This window comes from Fusarium tjaetaba (assembly GCF_013396195.1).
Source record: "Fusarium tjaetaba strain NRRL 66243 chromosome Unknown NRRL66243_c0000045, whole genome shotgun sequence".
Classification (NCBI taxonomy): Eukaryota; Fungi; Ascomycota; class Sordariomycetes; order Hypocreales; family Nectriaceae; genus Fusarium; species Fusarium tjaetaba.
This window is the reverse complement of record NW_023501241.1, coordinates 44,246-67,844: the sequence shown is the minus strand read 5'-3', so window position 1 is coordinate 67,844 and position 23,599 is coordinate 44,246. Positions and strand designations below refer to the sequence as shown.

General features: G+C 48.5%; 7 protein-coding genes across 7 annotated transcripts; 4 read left to right on the top strand and 3 right to left on the bottom strand.

The window, feature by feature from the left end:
* Positions 1-59: 59 nt before the first annotated feature.
* FTJAE_2488 (cutinase transcription factor 1 beta) lies at positions 60-2,477 on the bottom strand (the record flags this gene model as incomplete). The annotated part of the gene is made up of 7 exons (XM_037348686.1): positions 60-465; positions 524-863; positions 914-1,103; positions 1,156-1,213; positions 1,269-1,646; positions 1,695-1,876; positions 2,361-2,477. The coding sequence occupies 7 exons, from the start codon at positions 2,475-2,477 to the stop codon at positions 60-62; spliced, it is 1,671 nt and encodes a 556-aa protein (XP_037210419.1).
* Positions 2,478-2,936: 459 nt separating this feature from the next.
* FTJAE_2487 (major facilitator superfamily transporter) lies at positions 2,937-4,815 on the top strand (the record flags this gene model as incomplete). Its single annotated transcript, XM_037348685.1, has 3 exons — positions 2,937-3,651; positions 3,702-4,382; positions 4,430-4,815. 3 exons carry the CDS (start codon positions 2,937-2,939, stop codon positions 4,813-4,815), a joined length of 1,782 nt encoding a protein of 593 aa, XP_037210418.1.
* Positions 4,816-9,906: 5,091 nt separating this feature from the next.
* On the top strand, positions 9,907-11,166 carry FTJAE_2486 (Fusaric acid cluster transcription factor; the record flags this gene model as incomplete). The annotated part of the gene is made up of 1 exon (XM_037348684.1): positions 9,907-11,166. The coding sequence occupies one exon, from the start codon at positions 9,907-9,909 to the stop codon at positions 11,164-11,166; it is 1,260 nt and encodes a 419-aa protein (XP_037210417.1).
* Positions 11,167-13,359: 2,193 nt separating this feature from the next.
* Positions 13,360-14,807, bottom strand: FTJAE_2485 (Fusaric acid biosynthesis 9; the record flags this gene model as incomplete). The annotated part of the gene is made up of 7 exons (XM_037348683.1): positions 13,360-13,515; positions 13,566-13,819; positions 13,874-13,948; positions 13,998-14,171; positions 14,227-14,570; positions 14,631-14,664; positions 14,717-14,807. The coding sequence occupies 7 exons, from the start codon at positions 14,805-14,807 to the stop codon at positions 13,360-13,362; spliced, it is 1,128 nt and encodes a 375-aa protein (XP_037210416.1).
* A 766-nt stretch (positions 14,808-15,573) lies between these two features.
* On the bottom strand, positions 15,574-18,940 carry FTJAE_2484 (Linear gramicidin synthase subunit D; the record flags this gene model as incomplete). The annotated part of the gene is made up of 6 exons (XM_037348682.1): positions 15,574-16,086; positions 16,141-16,511; positions 16,564-18,094; positions 18,145-18,543; positions 18,595-18,647; positions 18,697-18,940. The coding sequence occupies 6 exons, from the start codon at positions 18,938-18,940 to the stop codon at positions 15,574-15,576; spliced, it is 3,111 nt and encodes a 1,036-aa protein (XP_037210415.1).
* Positions 18,941-19,588: 648 nt separating this feature from the next.
* On the top strand, positions 19,589-21,091 carry FTJAE_2483 (o-acetylhomoserine (thiol)-lyase; the record flags this gene model as incomplete). Its single annotated transcript, XM_037348681.1, has 5 exons — positions 19,589-19,638; positions 19,686-19,740; positions 19,796-19,879; positions 19,932-20,291; positions 20,339-21,091. The coding sequence occupies 5 exons, from the start codon at positions 19,589-19,591 to the stop codon at positions 21,089-21,091; spliced, it is 1,302 nt and encodes a 433-aa protein (XP_037210414.1).
* A 1,280-nt stretch (positions 21,092-22,371) lies between these two features.
* FTJAE_2482 (reductase RED1) lies at positions 22,372-23,493 on the top strand (the record flags this gene model as incomplete). The annotated part of the gene is made up of 2 exons (XM_037348680.1): positions 22,372-23,160; positions 23,209-23,493. The coding sequence occupies 2 exons, from the start codon at positions 22,372-22,374 to the stop codon at positions 23,491-23,493; spliced, it is 1,074 nt and encodes a 357-aa protein (XP_037210413.1).
* Positions 23,494-23,599: the final 106 nt, after the last annotated feature.

Genomic DNA, 23,599 nt, shown 5'->3' with positions numbered 1-23,599 from the left:
AAATAAAGTTTAAAAGAATATTAAATTTAAGTGAGAAAAAGATTATCTAGGACTGTTTTCTAGTAAATGCCTGTAAAATCTAATTGCTCCATTTGCCAACGGTCTAAAAAGTCAAACCCGATAAAGTCCCCATACAAGAATGACTGATCATCCTGGGGTAAAGTCATATCTGCTTGAGGCGGTTCCAAAATAGGCCCATCACTTAGAGTCTGGTGATGGGGGATGGTCTGGATCGTATTAATTTGCTCAGTATCGCTCGTCGACATTGGGTAGAGCTTGTTCTTAGAGAGCACAATCTCAAATGCAGGTAATGCCCTCTTGATGGCAGGTGTATCTCGGATCTGGTCAAGTGCAAGCATCGTGTGCTGAACCGATATCCGAGCCATTGAGCGGATGAGGCTTGACTCTGCAGCGTCAAGAGCAGACTCTATGTGAAGAGCCAAAAGAGCTGTGATGGTGGTGATACTAAGAAAGTAATGATTAGAAAACCAAAAGTGGTGTGGATCAAAGGAGAGACACATACAAAGTAGTCGGTAACTTTTGAATCGTGTTGTTGATCATGACGCGTTTGACGATGGTATCAAGCTCAAATATTGCTGATCTGAAGCGTTGCTGTGCCCACTCACGCAACCCACCATCACTCATTTGCCATCGTCCGCGACGAAGCAAACGACACATGATGCACTCAAAACGGTAACTAGTAGTCAGAGCTTCGAGATGATAGATCTCACTATCTGCAAAGGAAGCCATGAGGTGCATCCTTTCGGGAAGTGAGGTTCGCCAGGCATCGAGAGGCAGTATTCGCTTGTGAATTTCTTCTGCAGATGGGTTTGAACTCGTCACGACAGACATGACATTCCCGACTGAGATAATGTCAGATAATCCGTTGGTTCTAGAGAGTGTCGAGACCTACAGATTTGTGCTAACTCGCATTGAGCTATGAGAGATACCTTTTGGGCCTGAGATATTGGCGATAGGATGCCAGACCATTGCTCAATGTCTTCAGTCTCCCAATCAGCTTCCGTGAGGGGTCTGATTGGCGGTGCATTTGCCAGTAGTCGCATGTTCTGCGTGTTGATGAAGAAATGGAAGATGTCCCTGTTCTACAACGCGTTAGTCGGGTACTCATACCATAAGACTGCCTCCGAGACTCACATGGAGAACCCACCAAATCCGTCGGTACAGCTTTTGGGATCCATCTTCACGAAGGCAACTGATATGCGTAAGCAATGTACTTGTTTAAAGATGGTGAGATAGTCACAACTCACGCATTTTGTACGCCCATCTTTGAAGCACGACGGACAGAGTTGTGAAACCAGTACTGAAAGTCCCTGTCAGACGGATGATCCAGGATGATGGCACCCAGAATCATGGATCCTTGCAACATGGAGAGTGGATCGCCCTGGCAGTGAAAGTCATGGAAGAGCTTGGCCTTTGAGAAGAAAGATGTCTGTGCGGTTGAGCGATCTGGATAGCCACAGCCAATCAGGACGTCATGGGTGACATAGAGACTTGCAGCTGCAGCTACAGCATGAAGCAAGAAGAGACAGCAGCTACCTGAGCGATAACTCTGGATGAAATCTGTTCTGTTAAGGATGGGTGCGAAAGGGTGTACATAGTCGAAGTATGCTTTGACTACATCGTCCCTGGAATAACATTAGCTAGCCTCATTGACAATGATGAGATGGACTTACATGAATCGGGGAGGGGGAAGCTCGAATACTTTTTTCTTGGCAAGATAATCGTTATCAATATCGTCAAGCTGAGGTGGTGGGTTCCAGTGATGTATTTGACTGTTGAAGCTATCATCTGGTTCATCATTTGACTGATGATCACTTGCATCTGTCTGAGCCGCCGAGGTGTCATTGACTGTATCCTGGAGAATGTTAAGGTAGAGTAGATCAGCCTGGGCCTGGGTCGGCGGACGACGATCCCTCGAGTGGGGAGTGTCGTTGCGTAAAGAACTGCCTGTATGGCTTGCATGAATAGACTCTTCTACAGGATCAGAATGAGAACTATCTGTTGTCTGTCTTGATACATTCGTTGGAAGCTGTTGTTGTCTTGGCTATAAATGGTACAACTATCAGCTTGATACAGGCAACCTGGTAGTGAAGTACAGAGGATGTATCACTGAAATGGTACGAGGGAGGCGATGAGACAGTGACTAACCGACAAAACGGAACCATTGGTATCTGGTATATTTTTCCGCGACCTGGGCGTCTCGGCATTACGCCCTTTTCTAAAACACGCATCAGCAACCAAACCTCAATTCAAAACTTGACTTGTCAATGTATTAAAACTCACACAGTCCGACGTTTCCGCGCAGACAAGACACACTCATCCGGGCACTCTCTACTAACACAGCTGCCGCAGGGAAGCCCAACGACAGCAGCATTGCACTTGATCTTGCGCGTTCTACACGGCACGCAGGCCTTGCTAATCTTGGGCGTGGACGAAGCCCGAGACGGTAGAGACATTGGGGGGAATTAGATAAACGAAAATAAATGCGGTGGATATTTTTTGGTTGTCGTCGTGTAAGATGCCGAGATGAATGGCGGTGCGGGGTTTGGCTGGATGTTGAAGAAGGATGAAATGCCGCGGGGTTTTGGACGGTGATATAGTGAGACAATGATATTGCCGTGATCCACTTATGATTACGACAGTGGCGCCTGCAGGAATAACGTGCTGTTCCGGAGCACGCCGAGTGGCCTGCGGGAACTAAAACTGGCCTACGGTCTGCTTTCTAAGCTTGGTTATAATACCGACCCAAAACACCGCGGATAATTCGATATCGCACGCTGGACGTGTCGCCCCCTAAACCAACAATGGAAAAAGCAAAAGTTAATATTCGCTCCTTTAAGAGATGGGTGTCACGATGCCATAATCGTACGTCTGTGAGATTGTGTCAGAAACATCACAAACAGCCTCCATTCACTATGGCTATCGATCCTCAACCCAGTTCTCCCTCGTTGTCCTCCGAGACTATTGCCAACGATACTATCGGCAATGATAACAATGTCAACGAACCCAGCGTCGAACCAAAGACACAGGAGCATCAGCATACAGTACCACCTCGACTTTCTCGAATCTATAGTCAAGCGCACCATATCAGCAAGTCCTTCATCGATCAGAACTACCCAGGAGAGGGTACAACACAGGCTCCCTATCGCATCAACTTCCTCCCGGACGATTCCCAAAATGCACAGCTGCTCCCTCGATGGAAGAAGTGGGCGTTTGTCCTCCTCCAATCTCTAGCGTGTCTCGCAACTACATTTGCCAGTTCAGCGTACTCGGGCGGTATCAAGCAAGTCATTCGCGCGTTTGGCATCTCTCAAGAAGTCGCTACGCTTGGAATCTCCCTCTACGTTCTGGGTTTCACGTTCGGACCTTTGATCTGGGCGCCTTTGTCGGAGCTTTACGGGCGCAAGAAAGTCTTCTTTTTCACCTTTATGGTTGCAACGGCATTTAGTGCTGGGGCAGCTGGAGCAGGTTCCATTGCTTCTTTGCTTGTACTTCGTTTCTTGACTGGATCTATTGGCTCTGCCCCTCTATCGAATGCCCCGGCGTTGATTGCGGACATGTTTGACAAGTCGGAGCGAGGCTTGGCGATGTGTATGTTTTCGGGAGCCCCTTTCCTGGGACCCGCCATCGGTAGGTTCACATCTTGTGTCTTGATCCGACAAGCAACTAACAGAGTCTAGGTCCTATCGCTGGAGGTTTCCTTGGCGAGACTGCAGGTTGGCGTTGGCTCCACGGGCTCATGGCTGCCTTCACTGGCGTCACATGGATTGCCTGCACTGTCTTCATCCCAGAGACATACGCGCCGTACATCCTGCGCAAGCGCGCCCAGCACATGTCCAAGCTCACGGGCAAAGTGTACATCTCCACTCTCGACGCCGACAAGCCACCAAGCTCGGCTGCTCACCAGCTCAAGAACGCATTGACCAGACCTTGGCTGCTGCTGTTCAAAGAACCTATCGTCTTCATCACCTCCATCTATATCTCCATCATCTACGGCACCATGTATATGTGCTTTGCCGCGTTTCCCATCGTGTTTCAGCAGGGACGAGGCTGGAGCCAAGGTATTGGTGGCCTTGCCTTTACTGGTATTGTTATCGGTGTTATTCTCTCTATCATCAGTTTCGCTTTTGAAGACAAGCGCTACGCGCGTGCGGCTCAGAGGAGAGGTGCGCCGATGGAGCCTGAGGACAGACTGCCACCAGCCATTATGGGCTCTCTGCTCATTCCCATCGGTCTGTTTTGGTTCGCCTGGACAACCTTCCCTAGTATCCACTGGATCGTCCCCATTATCGGTACTGTATTCTTTGCCTGGGGTCTCGTACTTGTCTTTATGGCGCTCTTGAACTATCTCATTGACTCCTGTAAGTTCCTTTTCGCGAACAATCGGAGTCTCGCTAACCAATTCCAGACGTCATCTTTGCGGCGTCAATCATGGCAGCTAATTCTGCTCTGCGATCACTCTTTGGTGCCGCTTTTCCTCTGTTCACAAGACAAATGTATGATGGCCTCGGAGTTCAGTGGGCTAGCTCTATCCCAGCCTTCCTTGCCCTGGCCTGTGTCCCCTTTCCCTTCCTCTTCTACAAGTACGGACGCCAGATTCGCATGAAGTGCGAGTACGCTGCGGAGGCTGCCAATGTTCTGCAAAAGATGCGGTCTCTTCACGTTACTGTGACTGAAGATGACGCCATGAACGAGGCTGAGGAGATGTGGAGGGCTAGAACGCATAACAGCCACGCATCGGCTGCTCATAGCCACGGTCACCGTCGATCTCTGAGCTACACTCGCTCTGTTTGATAGAGATAGACCCGGCTGTGTACGATGATGAGAAGTGTGAAAAGTAATCGAGTTGAGTAGCTCGGGGGGTTAATATGGAGGTAACCCAAGTGTAGACATCTCAAGACACGTCGTTATTACCATGTTTTCTTGCTTCTTAGACCTGATAGAAATACAATTGATAGAGATCGTTATATTCGTAGTGATAATTATATTCATTTACCTTTTCCCTTCCATTATGGAGCCACAAGTACATCTATGCTAGTGAAGCGTGAATAATAGTCCACCAACAACTGCCCTCATAGACAATGGATGGATATTTCGACTTTGCACCTCTAGTTCTGATACCTCGCCGGGTTATGCTGAACATTTTACTCAAAATGTCTCGAAGTTTTGAACATCATCGTCCCATGGCTCTTTTGCCCAACCTGCCAAAGTAATCCATCTATGGCTTCGTCAAGTTAGGTCACAGCAACTCCCATTCCACGGCCTTCTCGATCAGAAGTGACAATATAACTTCAAGCCGGGAAGAGACCCTCTACCGTCCGTATCGTCACCTCACTCATTATCAGACGAGTGGCATTGGCTCTGTGATGATAACACAACTCGGAGACACAAAAGTGAAAGTGGATTTCAAAGCCTAGATTGATATTACTATTGTCACCAGCATGTGTCTCGTGCCTTTCAACTCGTTCATGAGCCTATTGTATGTCTTTGATTCATAATCGCAGTAGTTCGAGACCTCGGAGGCCTGGATCACCTATCACATTGAGATGTGACGATGCTCAGGTCATTCAGATACCGGGCTCACACTTCACCCCGCCAATCCATAACGCGAGGCCAAGCTTTCAGCTGGAAATAGTCATATCGCCGTCTGAGCGCTCACATCGCGACTCCACGCTGGCGGTTTAGTGGAGAGCTACCCCTCTTGGTAATCGATCAGATATGCAGCAGAGTCCTCACGAGTCATGAGCAACAGTAGAAGAAGCTACGTGGTGTTTGCACGAGTAATTCATCGGACAATCTTTAACATGTCCCGAAACTCTAAATCGAACAACAGGTGACAAAACGTGCATGGTTAGCGCTGGTCTTTTGTGCTAATGATAGTATCACGACCTTCCGGTTCTGAACAGGCAAATGGGGCTGGTCTTTGCCTCGCTTCGAGCGCTTTGGGCGCCGGCACAAGCATAACCAAAGCGGTCACGAAAATCTGGAGATGTGTTTCCCCAGATTTTGAGATGAACCTCTGTGCGCAAAGGATCGATAAGCAACGCCACCATGCGCTAAGACTGCGCAGCAACCACCAAGTTAGTCTGTCAAGCCAATAACTTTATATATGTTCCTTGGTACAACTACCCCTCTGACGGATCTCGCTGCTTTGGGACAAGCCTTCTGCCTCAGTAGCCTCAGTCTTTGTGTCACTTCACATGCCGTTTCTGGCATCTGCAGGGTCCAACAAAGAATCCTTAATCATGGCCTGAGCCTAGTCCAACTACTATTCGGGAAAGATCCCCGGAGAGGAGAGTCAACAGCGGATACTGAAGGCCTTTTGAATAACTGGGCCTTGTGGATTGCTGTTGAAACATAACAAGCAAATACCCATAAATGATCGGTTCGTTCAGTTCGCTTAGCACAAGTTCCACATGTGATCCCTAAGAGGCTTTGTGCCAAGAAGGTCTCGAACTTATATCATGTCCTTCTGGTACGCTTCTTTATCAGATCTGTCGGGGCTTCGTCTATGGCAGAGTCGGGCCGACAAAGTATAGGATTTCGGTAATTGTATGGCCCGAAATAACAAGGACTAGGTAGGCAAGTTACATTCATCCCGACGATCCCGCGTCGTAATCAATTCACGTCTCCAAGGACTGCCGAGGCTTGGAGATCTTGGTCGGATGATCTACTCCTCGGGAGTCACGACGACTAGGACAAGCATACTAATCAGAACCAATAAGGAGTCAAAGGCTTCCCGCGGGACCCCTCTAGCGTCGGGTGTCAAGCCTCATCAGATTAGAAGCCTCACTTCGAAGAGCTCTATGCCGGCATTTGAATCTTAATGTCGTACCGTACCCACGAAAGCTACGTACCAGTCTACTCCTAGCGCACAGACTCCCGTACAGATTGAGATCTGATTGAGGCTGGGTTCGGGTTCACGGACCAACGGGTTTCCTCGTCTGCAGAGACAAGAGTCTCAGTGTTAGAGTTTGGCCATGAGTCAAGGCCAATGCAAGTTGGGGTACACGACATATCTGGGATGCATAACTTTCATGCATTAGTTTGACAGATACAGTCGATTGAAGGCGCCAATCACGTCTCACGAACTGAACATACAACAACCTTACCTGACTTGAGAATAGGAATTATGGTGATACTATGCTGGTCGAGAATTACTATGTTAAATGCCCGTCTTCATATTCCCGTCTTCTGGACTGCAAGCTGGAGTAGTGTGAATTACTTGTCATCAGGGAGCCAGCACGAGACGGCATCACGGCACATTTGATTGTGAGTGTGAGTCTTCAGGCTTGACTTCCTTGAAGTGTCCTAGGGGTTCTAGTGTCCGGATGTAGAGATAGGTCCATTACGGGGTGGAATTGCAGAGAAGTATCATAGGATAGAAGTGGTTTGCATACTTGAACTTAGACCTTGAGATCGAGATAGACCAAGAAAATAGAGATCAAACTCAAATGCAGGTATACAGTAACACTATAGGTATAGTTAGCTAAGTATAAAAGCATCTTGTCTTAAGCTTCATACTTCTCTAAGTCGTACCTATGCAAAAATCAAACCAATATCATTGGGACAAGATATCATAATATCAATAGGTTTTAATGCCTGTTCTCCATCCTTGTGTTTTACGCCCCATATATGCTGTAAGTTCTTCGGACATTGACCGAGTTGGCCCTTGGAAGCCGTTGACTGAATGACTATAAACAACTGAGCAATTCATTTCCCCATAATAGCAACAGGCGAGGTTAGTTAATTGTCTTGGCAAAGCAAGCTGAAATAGAACGTTGTATCTGATATCTCATTTTCTGTTTATGTTACGGATTCTGCATAGCATATGCACGTTTAAAGTTGTGATAAACAGATGGGTGGGAAAACAACTAACAAGTAATGATTATTCAACAGAAACTCACTATCGGTGGCTTTCTCAGTCATCGATGCAAAAGCATCTACCCTGTCTTGCCTGTTTGTGTTTATCTGCAGTAGCGCATCGGATGACCCTTGGTGCAGTCACCCCAAAAGGCGGCGCTCAAAAGCAGCTCCAGGGGCTCCGGCTAGACCGGCAAGTGATTAGTGCGCCGTGGGCTACTGACTAGCGACTTACGGGCCGCAGCCGCTCGGTCCAAGTCCCCTCCTCCCCTGTATTCCAACAGGGTTACATGCTATGATGGGCAGGGATCTAGGCGAGTCGCGGGCTCGCAGTCTAGTCTTTGTAGACTTTAGTGGGAGATGCACGTAACTTTGTTCAGTGAGGTCATTTGCTGGTGATCCTGGCTGGCTGGATATTAAGCCTTCGACGTCAAGGGCGGCCGCGTTGTGAAGAACCTTTGAAGAACCTCGACGGTTACGAGTGGATGCGACAGATCGCAGCGGACATCGTCTGGGGAAATCCGACTCGTTTGCGAGGATCATTAACAGACTTGGACTTGACGCGCGCGGTGGAGAGCGGAGTTTAGTTCTGAGTAGCAGCCCGACCGAGGGGAGTTTCCACCTTAGTTATGCCATTACCAGGTTTATCCTCATGATACATTTGCTGCTTATGTGCATTATATAAGCGGCAACCACCAAAAAAAAGAGCTGCATTGGTATACGCGCTGCGCGGAATATTTGTTTTCTCCGCGAACACACATGGTTTATCCGCAGAATAAGCTTTCAGCTTTGGGTCCTACTCAGCTATGAACGGAGCAACACATTTAGCGAGCGAGCGGTTTCTTTGGAGATGTGTTTTATTCGAGACAAGTGGGGGGAAGGGCCTTTTTGCAGTCAGCATGACAAATATGACTGTACTAAGCCTGCCAAAAAGGACTCAACAAGTAAGTGTCAAAATATGTTGATGAGAAGTGAGCGGGTACAGCACCAAGACATGCTGAAGCGAGAAAACAAAAAAAGTGCGGAAAGTGAAGGATGGATATCCACTTGAACTGCGAAAACATCGCATTGGGAACTTTCAGGCAGTTTGAGAAGGATTTCGGTTACTTATTACAGTGGGTCAACGGCGTCGATTGACTACAGCAGCCGCATTTTTCTCGCTTATGATCTCTCGCAGCGACTAGATCAGAGGCAAAGCGAGAGAGAGAGTGCGGCATCGGCGGAGGAAGCCCGGGCCTGAAACAAGCACATCACTCGCATCCAAGCCCGTCTTTAGACTACAGTAGCTCATCTCACTTACTCTTTTTAGTGTCAAAACAGAAAGACGTGACTGTAAGGCTGAGGCGCCGTTTGAATCCTTCTACAGTCACGCCTCTGTAACCTTGATAACACGCCGCCACATTTCACGCCCTACCCCCCTTGTCAACGTCGGTTTCCAAAACGTTCTTTCACGAGATTACGCATGCGGAGGGCACGTTGTTCAAAGCTAAACAGGTGCCGACTCTACGCAACCCCGCGTGCTCGTCAAGGCTTCCAATGGGTGTGTGCCACTTGCGTGTACGTACCATGACAGCTGCAAGAGCGTAGCACGCTGGTTTAAAGCTTATGGCCCATCCTGGAACCTAGTAATTGTGGCTGCATGTCCTGTCCCATCCTGTACTGTCCTGTCTGTTCGTTTTTTTTTTTAAAGGATTCTCTTCTCTCCGCTTTCACGGGACACGGGGATTGTTTGATTTGCTAGGATTTTTCGTCATCGTGGGAGATTTCGCCTGTAAGAAACGTGGGATGCCGCTCACCTTTTGACTGCCTGCACGGAGATGACTGGTAGTCGATTCTATCAGATATAGAATAAAGCCGAAGCACCAGTTTTCCTTTCTTCTTCTCACTTCCTTTGACATATTATACATACTCCATGCCCCATCTCTATCCAGTTCTTTCCAGGATCATCAGGATAACGTTTTCCTTTCTTTTTTACCACTCCCACTTTAGACATACACTGTTACCTGCTTACTTGGTACGAAGATGGCTGGCGACTTCTCCAACAGAGCACCTTGGAAGCGCTCGGCATGTGATCGCTGCCGCGCACAGAAGCTGCGATGTCACCGAGATTCAGGCCACTCAACAGACGCATGTCTTAGATGCCTCAAATCTGGCATCGAATGTGTCACCAGCAAAGCACGTCCAACAGGTCGTCCCCCCTCAAGACAGGTGCAGCCCACTGTTGTAGTTGAGCAAGGTGATACCAGCTCGTCGTCACACACCACGGACTCGTCACCCTCTGCGGGTGGCACAGACATGAGCAACATGATGAACTTTGAGTATGATTTGTCGCTGGACAACATCTTGGACAGCATTGGGATGCAACACTCTGATTTCATGGTCAATGACAATATCCTCGTCGACATCTCCCCCCTGTCGTCGTCCCAATCGACAAGCCAACACAGCGTTGCACAGGCACAGGCACAGACAGTGGATCCCAGCACCATCCAATCGACAGCGTCGTACCAGTTCAACAGCCTACCGAGTACCAGCTCCATGGACTCTACCTTACCCATAAGAAGCGATCATGTCGAGCTGCTTCTGTCAAGGCTGCATTCAAAGTTGTCTGCCCAGCTCTACTCCATCAGATCGTCCCCATGGGATGTAAAGGGTACCCTGAACCTTTCCTTGGCCCATCAGGGTATTGGTCAAGACTTTGAAAACTGCGAGTCCCATCCTCTAGTCCAAGTATCACAAGCTTGCACTGAGCTCGAGAGGCTCTTGTCTGGCCTTCGCGCCCCCGCATCTGCTGAGCATACGCCCTCGTCATTTTCATACACGCCAGCAGTGCCACCGCGATTACGCACAACGCAGCTCCTCATTGCACTGTCGTGCTACATACAAATTGTTTCAATCTATGGTATCATATTCTCAAAAGTATTCGACTACCTCATCAGCACCTCCAAGATGTCAAATGGCTCATATCAATCATCTCCATTGACTCTTTACATCGGAGGTCTTCCTATTCCTCCCAATGAAACGTTATCCGGAAATCTGCTCGTTCACCTCATCGAGCACCAGCTTCACCAAATTGAACAGCTCATGGGCCTGCCCGAGCATTATAGAGTATCTTCTAGAGCTAAAGACACTAAAGATGGGGAATTGGGGTTATTTGGGAGTCAGCACAGTCAGTCTCTGCTTAATGCCGCGATACAGCTGGGAGAAGATAGAGACGGGAACCATGACGACATAAGATGTGTCCGGGCATTAAAGGTAGTGATGCGCCAGATTAAAGACTTTTAGACACCTGTTTATAGAAGTTCTGGGGGTTTGTTCAAAAAGATCGCTATAGATTTCTAATAGAGTAAAACTTACAAGTCTAGAGACTCAGTTGGCTCACGTGTCTGAACTGGTGACTGTACTGGTGAATTTTCTGGTTTTACTGAATCATCATGAATAATCACTGTGCCGTGCCCTCTGATCCCGTGGGAGCGTAATCCTGGTTGCCCAGGACTTTTGTGGTGGTGGTGAGAGATGACTCGTGGTGTCAGCATTGTGTGGGATTCGTCGGTGATTTCGGAAGAGCCGTTTCAGATTATTGAAGAACAATATGAAGGTATCTGGGGGAATCAAGAGTAAATATTCTCACTGATAATAGAAATCGTGTCAAGTGATTGCCGTAACATCATATATTTATACCATAGCCTCCTTTTGCTGGACCTCAATCATGTTCACATCATCACGTCTCCATGTGATCTTCATCTCAGTCTCCAAATTCCGTCGACAAGGAGTTTGACCCTCGCAGTATTTTCGCCGAAAAACCGCTCGGAAATTAAGCCAGTTGGCTCCACTTGGCATTCAGGAACATGTGAGACCAGCGGGATTAGCAGAGGCCAGCGGCATTCGAGTCTGCTAAACCCGCGGGCATTAGAGGAGCCATGCAGCGTAACCCCAGCAGGGATATGAGCATGTTCCTGTGACAAATGCGATCTGTCATAATACGTCACAACACCCCAATTCCCGTAAGCAGGACATGCCGAGCAAGGATGAAACAAAACCCTCATAGCATTATCAGATTCACGTTGTGAGTGCGTCGAGAAGGAATCCTTTAACGGCAACAATCCGAGTCGATAGAATCCTTCTGCTGACTTAACCTGCCGTACTTCCATTAGTCTTGGATCTGACTACAGTATCTACTGGCCATACGCGAGCTGCCGCTTATCACCACGCGTGGAGCTGCAAGGTATGCCCAAGGCACAGCAGAGACTCAGCTTCCCAAAAGGGCCATGACCTGACGCTCAAAGCAAGGCCATGGCAACACCTTTTTTAGGAACACGACTTGCCTGTTTTATCAGATCTGTCTTTTCTGCCCGCTAGTCTTGGTTTGGTGGGTTAGGTAGTTAATTCCGCGCATGCAACGCAACCAAACTCTACCGGTTGATACCGGGATATGCGCACGCCCCACCACTCTACAGAGTTACTGGTTCAATTCTGGAAATTCGAATAATATCACCATTTCCCGTAGCCTAGTCGTCAATTGCGCCATACGGACCGAGCCTTCCGATGACGCATTTCGGCCGAAAGGACAGCAGGGTCATCATCCCACGCTACATATGTAGGTAAACCAGGTTTGAGCGGCATTGCAGGCACTCAGCGCTAAAAGATGACGGCAGCGCTGTCCCCGAGTGACGCCGGCACTGAAGAAGGATCGCGATTTCGGAGGATATGGCATGGCGAGAACTAACGTGTTTGCCAAGGTGTCAGTAGCGGATGATCTGCCGTGCCAAGGTCCAGGTTTATATCGTGACTATCAAGGTTCTGACTTGGCAAGACTCTATAGATCCGATATCGATGACCGCGGCGGCAGATTAGATCACTGGACAATCTGATATCCCGGCCTTACGAAAGGACTCCAGGTGATTGACGTTACGGTATGTGAATTGAGTAATGGCTTTTTAGGTTAAGCTTTAAGCTAAAACTGAATGACATGTGTGAAGCGACAATTGGCTAGAAGGGGAGGCTCTGCGGATCAGGTCGAACAAGGGATGATTTATCATTCCCGCGATAACAGAGTAAAGAACTAATGCCCGTCTGCGTTGCTCAAGTCATGGCACTTGTGCTTGCAGTTCATGCTACCACTTAAATACTAACTGACAGTATCGCTCTTACTACTGTGCCATATACTGCTACCAAAAAGCTGTGTATTGAAGCGGATGCAAGTATGTTACCCTGTACTTGTATCACGGATATGCTTTACGGAGCCGCCAAGACCATACCCGAGGTCTTGCGGCTGAGGAACCCTACTTAAGACAAGACTGCAGTGGCCGATATGAACCGGCCTCGTTTGGAGGCATGCGCTCTTCATAGCGAAGGGGCGGAAATAAAACAGGCAGGCGTCACGGATTCTAAATCAGATGTGCCAAGTATAATACTGTTGTATCTATAGGCTGCTTCTATTTTATATTTATCACCATCAAGTCCAATGCATTCTTGCTTCTAGTACACACCCTCCAAGACGCCTTTTGCGTTCAAGAGGGACAGATGAGCCGGGGTAATATCGCTAATCTTGCTACATCCAGCAAGTCCCATACACAGCTTAAACTCGTTGATCAGCAGGTCAAGAGCCAGACCAACACCGTTGGAGCCGTCATACTACAGCATTAATTAGTTCTTGTATCAGAAGTGGCAGTTGCAACACTTACAGCAAGGCCCCAGATGGCGATTCTGCCGACAAAGACAAAATCTGCACCAAGTGCAATAGCCTTGAAGATATCAGAGCCACGTCGGAAGCCACCATCGATGGCAATGCGCGTCTTGCCCTTGGCAATAGGTGCAATCTCACGTAGGATGTCGATTGTTGCTGGGGTAGTATCTAGCTGTCGACCTCCGTGGTTGGAGATGATGATACCATCAACGCCCTGCTCTATGGCAATCTGGGCGTCTAGTGGAGATGTAACTGGACATTTTGGTCAGTATTGGTCTTTGTGACGAACGAGGATTGTATGCTTACCTCCCTTGACCCAAAGCTCAAGGTCAGTCTGGCTCTTCATCCATGCAATCTTCTCTTCCCACGTAGCACCTGTGTCTAGAGCATGTTAGCGAGGACAGTCACTTATCTAAAAGTTCCCACATACCGAAAGAGAGGTCAGGAATGCCGCCACCCAGTCCGCCAGACCCAGACTGAGTCTGAGCACTCAGGTTGGGAAAGCTAAATCCCGGGGGGACACTGAAACCATTTCGAAGATCGTCCAATCTCCTTCCAAACATGGGAGCGTCCACTGTTAATACGACAGCTTTATACCCGGCAGCTGGAGCAGGTTAGTCAACAAGGTTCTCTAGCGAGTTGTAAGTACGAAAACTAACCTTTGGCACGGTTGAGCAAGTTGGTGGTGATCTGCCGATTCTTAAACGGGCTAACCTGAATAGCATAGGGCGTCGATCCATCCGAACTCTGTCCAGATACATCCTCAAGGGTATCGTTCGACAGAGCTGACAGAATCATGGGTACGTGGCGTGCAGCACAAGCTTTGGACGTTCCAACCTCTCCATCAGCATGCGCAAGACGATGCATCGCCGACGGAGAAACACCGAGAGGCAGCGCTGCCTTGGTGCCCCAGAGGGTAGTAGTCATGTCAATGTTTGAAACATTACGGAGAACGCGAGGACGAAGCAAGTACCGGTCAAACGCAGCCTCATTACTCGCGAGACTAAGTCCGCGTAAGTGTTTCAGGAACCGAAAGCTTAAAAAGGGTTTGAGTGTAACTTACGTGATGTTATCCATGGCCCCGCCGTTGTAGTAGTCTGCAAGCATTAGCTGACGATGCCGAGATCGGAGGACTGGTTTTGTACGCACCTCTGTACATCTGAGACATCTTGTCCGATGCGGCCTGCTTGAGGTCCTGGATAGAGAAGATTTGCAGCTTGGAGGATGTAGCGTCAGACATCTTGGCGGGTTGGATGGGCAGATTGGTACGAGACATGAATCACGTTGTTTTGCTAGTAAATTACTCAACTAACATCCAACTGCTGTATGGGATATTATTCAAGTTTATATGACAAGTTTTACGAATGCAACACGAAAACACAACTCAACAGATGATATTCAACGAAGACATCGTATGTTTAACTCGGTTGCATTACAGTAAATCTTCCGAAGCTCAATCATGATATACAGTCTCTCCCCGACGGAGGCCGGTTCAACAGATTGATTTTCGGGGCCGTATTAGCCTCCGAAGAGTAACTGCTCATGTGGGGTCAGGCCATGCAGTGTCGGACGTCCGATCTCACCCTGAAGACGGATAAGTCGGGAGACTTCCGTAAGCTAATGCACAAGTCACGACACTAGTCGGAAAGTTATTTTTATCTTTTACATCTTATCAATCAGAGCAGATCATGCCTTGGAACAGTTAACCTTCTTGTGATGCTGACTCTTATGACGAAGAAGTCTGAAGGATTTCGGCGACGGATCCCGAACTAAAATGGCCAAGTGCTGACATGTCGATCATGATATTGTCTGACAGTGTTTTTGTATCTTCTTTCGTAATGATATTATGTCATTTTGGATGTCGCTAGCTCACATCGCACAGCATATATATATTGTTTAAAAGTAATTAGGCATGTGACGTTAATATTTCCTAGCATACGATTGCAACGATGAAGCTTGCTGATAGGGAACACTTTATTCGTATGGATAACTGACATAAACTACAGTCAATAACCCCATTGTTTCAACCAAGTGTCAAACCAAGCTGATGACACAGACTCCATGCAAGCCAAGATAGAACTCTGTGCCAGTGTGTTTCCCTTAGACCACTCAAGACCCCGAGATCCTTCATTCCCTGAGGCCAGCATCTCAAAGAAGGCCAGCAACTTGAGACCACTTTGAGCCCTTCTCGCAGTCTCGGATGATCCTTCACTGACCTCTTTCACGATGGCCTTCTCTGCACCTCGCAGACGGCCAATCCAATCTTGTAGAGGAATAATCTCAAACGTCTCTGAGAAAGAAGCCTCAAGTTGAGCTTTGAGGCCAGGAAGAGTATCTATCCAGCTGGGTGTTCGGGGGTTTAGTAGATTGTAGTAATTCTCTTGTCCCACGACTGGATTCACGGGAACCACGAGTTGCCCAATGACCTCTGTGAGGAGATCGATGGGGATCCAGTCTAGAATGCTTGCAGAGCCAAGATCTAATGGCAGAGTTCGTAGATAGACGGAGGCATCGATGATCTCAAATAAATATTAGTTTAATAGTATATTGATGGGCAGCGAATGGATACTTACAGCGGGAACCCAATCTCGTCGAGTCCAAATGCTACCCTCGCCGAGAGTCTTGACCGGACCAGCGACTTGGCCAACTCGTAGAACTGAGAGACTCAAGACACCAGATCGCGCAGCCTTACTGAGTAAATGCTCGGCCACAAGCTTAGATGAACCATACCCGTTGATCGGTGCATCAAATCGTGGAATGCTTGCTTCTGGTACGGGGCCCAAGAGGTCAGATGGCCAGTTCATGGCAGCGCTGATAGACGATACGAAGAAGAAGCGGATCTTGTGACGAGTTTCTCGGCACATGTCAACAAGACTCTGCAGACCGACGAACTGAGGCTCGAAGGAAGAGAGAGGCAGATTGAAGTTGACCTCCCAAGCGTTATCTATAGATGAGGTTAGCCTCTAGTAAATTGTTGTATGAGTCGCCAGACTTACGTATGATAGCAGTGGCTTCGTTCTTGATCTCCTCAAGATCATCCTTACTCAAGCCGAGGTTCTCTGAGGCCACATCATAACGCACAAACTTGGCCTTGCTTTGCCAGTTTGACGAAAGACCCTTGGACTTGGCCGAGTCTACTTGGCGTTGGAAGGCGTCGGCACTACGGTTCAAGCACCAAACCTTGGCGACCTTGTCGTTGCTACATAGAACGTCGAGCAGATACGAACCAATCTCTCCAGTTGTACCTGTGAGAAGGATGTGCTCCTTCGCCTCGCGAGGTGGCTCGAAAGCCTGGGTGTACTTGGCAAGCATTTCCCGAGTAACTTGGCTGTGATGGATCTTGTCCTGGGGTCCATGTTCGAGATGGGACCAAACAGAATGAGCAAGCTGAGAGATTGTTGGGTTGGTGTAAATAGTACCCGGTTCTACTTCAAGTGGCTGGTCAAAGGCAGAACTGAGAAGTCCGGCTAGTCGAATGACATGAAGCGAGTCGAAACCTCTGGTGAAGATGTTGTCATCGTCCTTGAGGTCGACCAATCCAGACACGGTCTCAATTGCCTCTCGAATACCGGAACGGACTACATCTTCCGTTGTCCCGTTGATGTGAACAGAAGGGTCACCATGAGTAGACCTGTCGTAGATAGCGTTGATGTCGGCAGTGAATGCTTTCTCTGTCTCATTGCGAGCGAGTGTACCCTTGGGAGTGCGAGGAAACGGAGTGCGAACGATCTTGACAAAGTCGCGATGAATCTGAGCGAAAGCTGGAAGATGCTTGTTAACTTCCTCAAATGTTGGCCAGACATTGTCGATGATAGTGTCGTCTGATTTGTCGAGGCTGGTCTCATCAGGGTATAGAAGAGCAGCTGTTTGGAACCGACCACGGCCAGTGAGGTAGGCCGCAGCGATCCATGGATGGCTGATGAGCTTTCCTTCAGCAGCAAGAGGGTTGAACTTTTCTCCGTTGGAGAGGATGATCAGATCATCACGTCGCATCTCGTACTTCCAGAGATCAGGATGCTTCGGGTGTCGTGAGTACAAGTCCTTCGTCTCCCAGATATCAAGTTCAGGAAACGTCTTGAAGACAGGTTGAGTCGCGGAAAGCTTCGGGTTCTGAACAAACACCAGCTCAGACAGGTCTTCAGAGTAAGGACGCATCTCAACACCTGTTCGTGGATGGAAATAGTAGTAAGCCCACTCATCAGGATGCGTGACAACAGAGGCAAGCCACTGGCCCTCTGTCATGCCCATGGTTTGCATGATGGGTACACGCGGGTGGATCAAGTCGCCCACGGATTGAGGAATAGGTCCTCCAGCTGAAGTGATAAACTTTAGTTCCGAGAGCTTCTCGAGGACACGGGGAGACTTGGAGATATCCTGGAGAACACTTGGTGAGATAAAGGCTGAGTCGAGCGAAATATGGTCAAGGGCGTCTTCGATAACATGTTGCATGATCGGTCCTACGGACGGGAGAACCACGATCCAGTTGAAGAAGACGGCCGAGTAGAGACCGAGACATATTCCAGCGACCTAAAAGCACACGTCAGAGCCCGCTTCAGACACAAGAATACGAGACTTACGTGGAAGAGAGGCATAGCGCACAACTGTCTCGTGCCAGTCCACTCAACACCAGTTGGTCTCTTCCCATTCGTAGGCTCCATGAGGTGAAAACCATCAACGGTCGCAGCAGTTTCAAGATATACTGGCACCAATTTAGGCAGGCCGGTAGAGCCTGAGGTGTGAAGGAGTGCAAGGACGTCCGACTTTCCTTCACTCCAGGTCTTCTGGTAGATATACGGCTTGACGGGTGTTGGATCTAAAAGCTGGGATAGTTCAGGAGCTTCAACACTGGGAATCTGGAGGTCTTGGAGGAATCCGTGGTGGTCCAGACCAGATGAAGCAATCCAGAATTCGCAGCTAGACTGTTTGATCAGTGATACGTGTCCTTCGACACTGTTGCGTGGTGACGATAGAAGCAACTAGTTAATTAGTTAGAGAATATCGATTTGATGCCATGTTTGGGATCTTACTCTATGCCCCAGCTTTGTAGAAGCAATCATCATGATGAAATATCTCAGGTCATCTGAAGCTCATCAGCAGCTGCCCACAGTAAAATAGCAAAGCCAACTCACTTTGACCAATGTAGGCAATTGTTTTAGATACCGTTGGCGATCCAAGTTGAGAGTCAAGCCATCCGCAAAGCCGGTTGATAGAGTTGGCAAAGATCTTGGTGGTGACTTCATCATACCCCTGCGAGGGTTGTCCGTTTCGTGGGGTGTAGAAAAGCACGCGATCAGGCTCGTCCCGTGCTATCTCGTCGATGACCACAGGAAGAAGCCTGTGGCCATACGCGGGTAGGTGGGAGATTGAACCCATGACGTTGGCAGGAGACTTTACGAGAGATGAGAGAGAAGATAATGCTTGCTTCGCTATCTTCTGCATAGAGAAAATGTGACTATGCAGGGTCTAGCTTTACTACAATATCTATTGTACTACAATCGCACCTTGGGCCTTATCTTGCTTTTACAATCCCTTCTTCTACGTGTTACAGTGCTACTGAATGCTACGCTTCTCGGACCTCGTTTGCAAACCGAGGTTGTTGGTATGCACGGTTCTTAACAAGGGACCGAACGGAACTTTTTCTCGGCCACATTCCGCGACCTTCCAATAACTTCAACCCGTCCTCGTCAATCTAACAATAGACCTAGACTCTGTAGTGTGTGTGATTGGCCATCGGAAGCTTTGGCGGGGACCGGACCGGAGCTGACGTGCATGAGATTCATGGGGAAGTGTCCGATTGCTCCACTCGGCGGCGTTCGGTAACGGAGCCGGACTGAAGATCACGGACAATCTGACAATACGAAATTTAGTTTGAGCCGAGGAGAAGGCTTTAAAACGGATGGTAAAGATATGTCATATTAAAGACCTCTCTCAAACGATATTCTCCTTGGACCAGGACAACAGTAGCAGGCTTTCTCTTTCCCCTTCTTGTGTTTCATATCCTTCGAACAAAAGTTATTCAAAATGGCGGAACAGGTCTTTCAGAACTTTGAGACCCTTCAGCTTCATGCTGGGTACGGCTCCCCTGGGTACCGTCTCTTCAGATGCTAATCTCTGGCAGATACACGCCAGATCCTCACACGAGGTCCACTGCTGTTCCCATCTATGCGACATCTGTTAGTCCTGCCAAAACCCAAATTTTAGCAGACTCAGCAACTAACTCTTATTCAGAGTTACACTTTTAACGACTCTGCTCATGGCGCCCGTCTGTTCGGTCTCAAAGAGCTCGGCAACATCTACAGTCGTCTTATGAACGTAAGCAACACCGAATAGCCCTCAAGTACATAAACTGACCTTACCCCTTTAGCCTACTGTAGATGTCTTCGAGAAGCGAATTGCGGCCCTAGAAGGTGGTATTGCCGCTGCTGCTACATCCTCCGGCCAAGCCGCCCAGTTCCTCACCATCGCCACTCTGGCCAAGGCTGGTGATAACATTGTTGCCAGCTCCCATTTGTACGGTGGCACATACAACCAACTCAACGTGCTACTTCCCAGGTTTGGTATCAAGACCAAATTCGTGCGAAGCGGAAAACTTGAGGACTATGCTGCTGCTATTGATGACCAGACCCGTGCCATCTATGTCGAGAGTATGAGTAACCCTGACTACGTCGTGCCCGACTTTGAGGGTATTGCCAAGATCGCTCATGAGCACGGTATTCCCCTTGTTGTAAGTTGGTCGTTCCTATTTCATTAAACATAACTGACGGAAGTCAGGTCGACAACACACTCGGCGCAGGTGGCTACTATATCCGCCCCATTGAACACGGCGCCGACATCGTTGTGCACTCTGCCACCAAGTGGATTGGCGGTCACGGTACTACCATCGGTGGAGTCATTGTTGACAGCGGCCGCTTCAACTGGAACAAGCACTCGGACCGCTTCCCGGAGATGGTTGAACCGTCGCCCTCTTATCATGGCCTCAAGTACTGGGAGGCTTTCGGTCCTGCTACCTTCATCACTCGAATCCGCGTTGAGATGCTTCGAGACATCGGCGCCTGTCTCAGCCCCTTCTCCGCACAGCAACTCCTCCTCGGTATCGAAACCCTTGGTCTTCGAGCTGAGCGCCATGCGCAAAATACAGAGAAGCTGGCCAAGTACTTTGAGTCCAGCCCTAATGTGAGCTGGGTCCTCTGGCCAGGCTCTGAGTCTCACCCAACATACGCCCAGGCCAAGAAGTACCTCACACGGGGATTTGGTGCTATGCTGAGTATTGGAGTCAAGGGAGATGCTTCAGCTGGAAGCAAGGTCGTCGATGGCCTCAAGCTCGTGTCCAACCTTGCCAACGTGGGGGATGCTAAGAGTCTTGCTATTCACCCTTGGTCGACTACACATGAACAGTTGTCCGAGGATGAGAGGCTCGCTTCTGGCGTGACGGAGGATATGATTCGTATCTCTGTTGGTATTGAGCATGTGGATGATATCATTGCCGATTTTGAGCAGTCTTTCCAGAAGGCTTATGGAGCTTAGTGTCGCGGTAATCGTGGTGGACTTCGTAGTCAGATCGATAGAAAAGTGGCGGAAAAGGTTGCTATATATACACGTTTCACTGTCATTGCTTATCTATCTACGATTACAAGCTGTTCGCAAATGATGTCACCACTTTGCTGTACCATTGAGCGTCAACTTTAAGCAGCCAATGGAGCTGTGTGTGATTGGTAGTTTCCTCTTCCGCATCAACGATTTGCAATAATTGATTAGACTTTGAATGGCATGATACAAGTTCCCATGGAATCGGAGATCACTATCAGTGGGATAGGTCCATTCTGTCCTGATATGGTATATATAGAAGCACTAACACTAGATATCTTAATTGAAGGATTTTATTTCGGACTGTCAAAAGATCTAACGGATATTGCTCACTTTGTGTTTCATTCACCCTAGAGCTCGAGCTATCTATTTTCTCCACAACACAACGAGATTATGGCTACGTGAGCTCTCAGAGCTCTGTCATCTTCATCTCGAAGCCTTTTCTGTTGCCTCACACACTTTTCTATAGGTACGTTGAGTGATCTGTCGAGCCTTTACACATTCATGACAAGCGAGACCAAATCAAGCATGAAAACAACGGATCCCAGGCAGCACAGAAAAGCCCAAAGCCAGCTGTTGTGTCCATTGATACAAGGTCAGAAAGTATCGGTACCTTAGATCATACCGGACAGCTACATGCATGCTCACGATCTAGCCCGGGTGTTAGGATTATGACTGCACGTGTCCGAGAACCGAAGATGAAGTGCATACGGAGACCGGAGCTCCACTACAAACTTCCGCCGCCGAAGGCCGAAGACCAAAGACAGAGACTAAACCAATCGGAGGAGGGTGTTTGTGACCATCCACTACCAGCTGGACGTAACCCACTGTAACCCACAGAAGCGTAAGCTTCCGTTGTTCTACAATTTGGCAGGAATAATAAAAGGAAAACTTTACTCTAAATTGCGACCGGACAAATGCGACAATTAAATCCTTCCGGTACAAGCTGCAGTAATTAATCTCCAAGCTGGGGTTTTACGGTCTCTATACGGACGTCGGGTCATGGTTTCGGAGGACCTGAAAGGCTCCGAGGTGGCGCTGTAAGTTAGTGCATCCTCCACTGAGAGTGCCAGAGACAATGCACCCCAGATTTCCAGGGTCGCGAGACAGTGAACCTTAAAACAGAGGCGCGATAAGAAGACGAACAGTGACTATCGCAATCAAGAACTAACGTCGATATTAATTATCTCCCCGTTTTCTCTGTATTCACAATAACAATCATGGGTGGTGAAGTCTCAAACAAGACCTGGGTCTTCAAAAAGTCCCCCTCGAGCCTACCAGAGCCCGGTGTCCATACCTCTTTCGAGGATAGACCCTTGAGCCTAGTCGCACCGCCCGGCGGTCTAGTCATCAAGCTCCTCACCGCTGGTCTCGATCCCCATCAGAGAGATCGCATGCGAGGAACCGGTAACGTTGACTACGTGCCTGGCTATGAAGTCGACGAGCCCATCACCAACTTCTCAATCGCCAAAGTCATCCGCTCAGACAACGATGCTTTCGAAGAAGGTAGCTTGATTGCTGGTAGTCTCCCTATCGCTGAGTACGGCATTATCCCAAAAGAACTCATTGATGCTAGAGCCATGGCATCACCGCTTGTTTGGAAGGTCTCAAACGATTACAACCTTGATGTTAAGCACTATGTTGGTACTCTTGGTCTGGCTGGGATGACTGCTTGGAACTCCTTCTACGGTCTCGTCAAGCCTGTCAAGGGCGAGACGATCTGGGTTAACGCTGCATCAAGCTCTGTTGGTGAAGTTGTCGTTCAACTGGCCAAGATCGAGGGCATGAAGGTCATTGCCAGTGTGAGTTCTGATGACAAGCTCGACTACGTGGTCAATGAGCTTGGTGCAGATGTCGGCTTCAACTACAGAAAGGAACCAGTTGGCAAAGCCCTCAAGCGCCTTGCACCAAATGGCCTAGACGTTGTCTTTGAGAACGTTGGCGGTGATCATTTCCAAGCTGCCATTGAGAACATGAAGTGGTTTGGTCGCATCATCAGCTGCGGAACAGTAAGTATCTCTCCCCATCATCACAATCAACTCGCTCACGCTATTTAGGCATCTCAGTACAACAAGCCCGTTGAGGAGCAGTATGGGGTCACCAACCTGTCAGAGATCTTCCGTCGTCGCATCAAGATCCAGGGCTTCATCTTCTGGGATGACAACATCTACACTGACAACATTGAGAACTTCAAGGCTACTATGCCGAAGTGGGTTTCGGAGGGAAAGATCAAGTCGCGCTATACTCAGTTTGAAGGTATTGAGCAGGCTGACAAAGCGTTTTTGTCGATGTTTACTGGTGGGAGCCATGGTAAGACAGTGCTCAAGATCAGCGACCCGTGACTGTAGGCGAAGGGTACTGAGATAAGAAAATACAATAGCAGTAGTTACATACGAATATTTACTCGTAAATTAAAAGCAGCATTTTCACATGTCCATTTTTAAATCT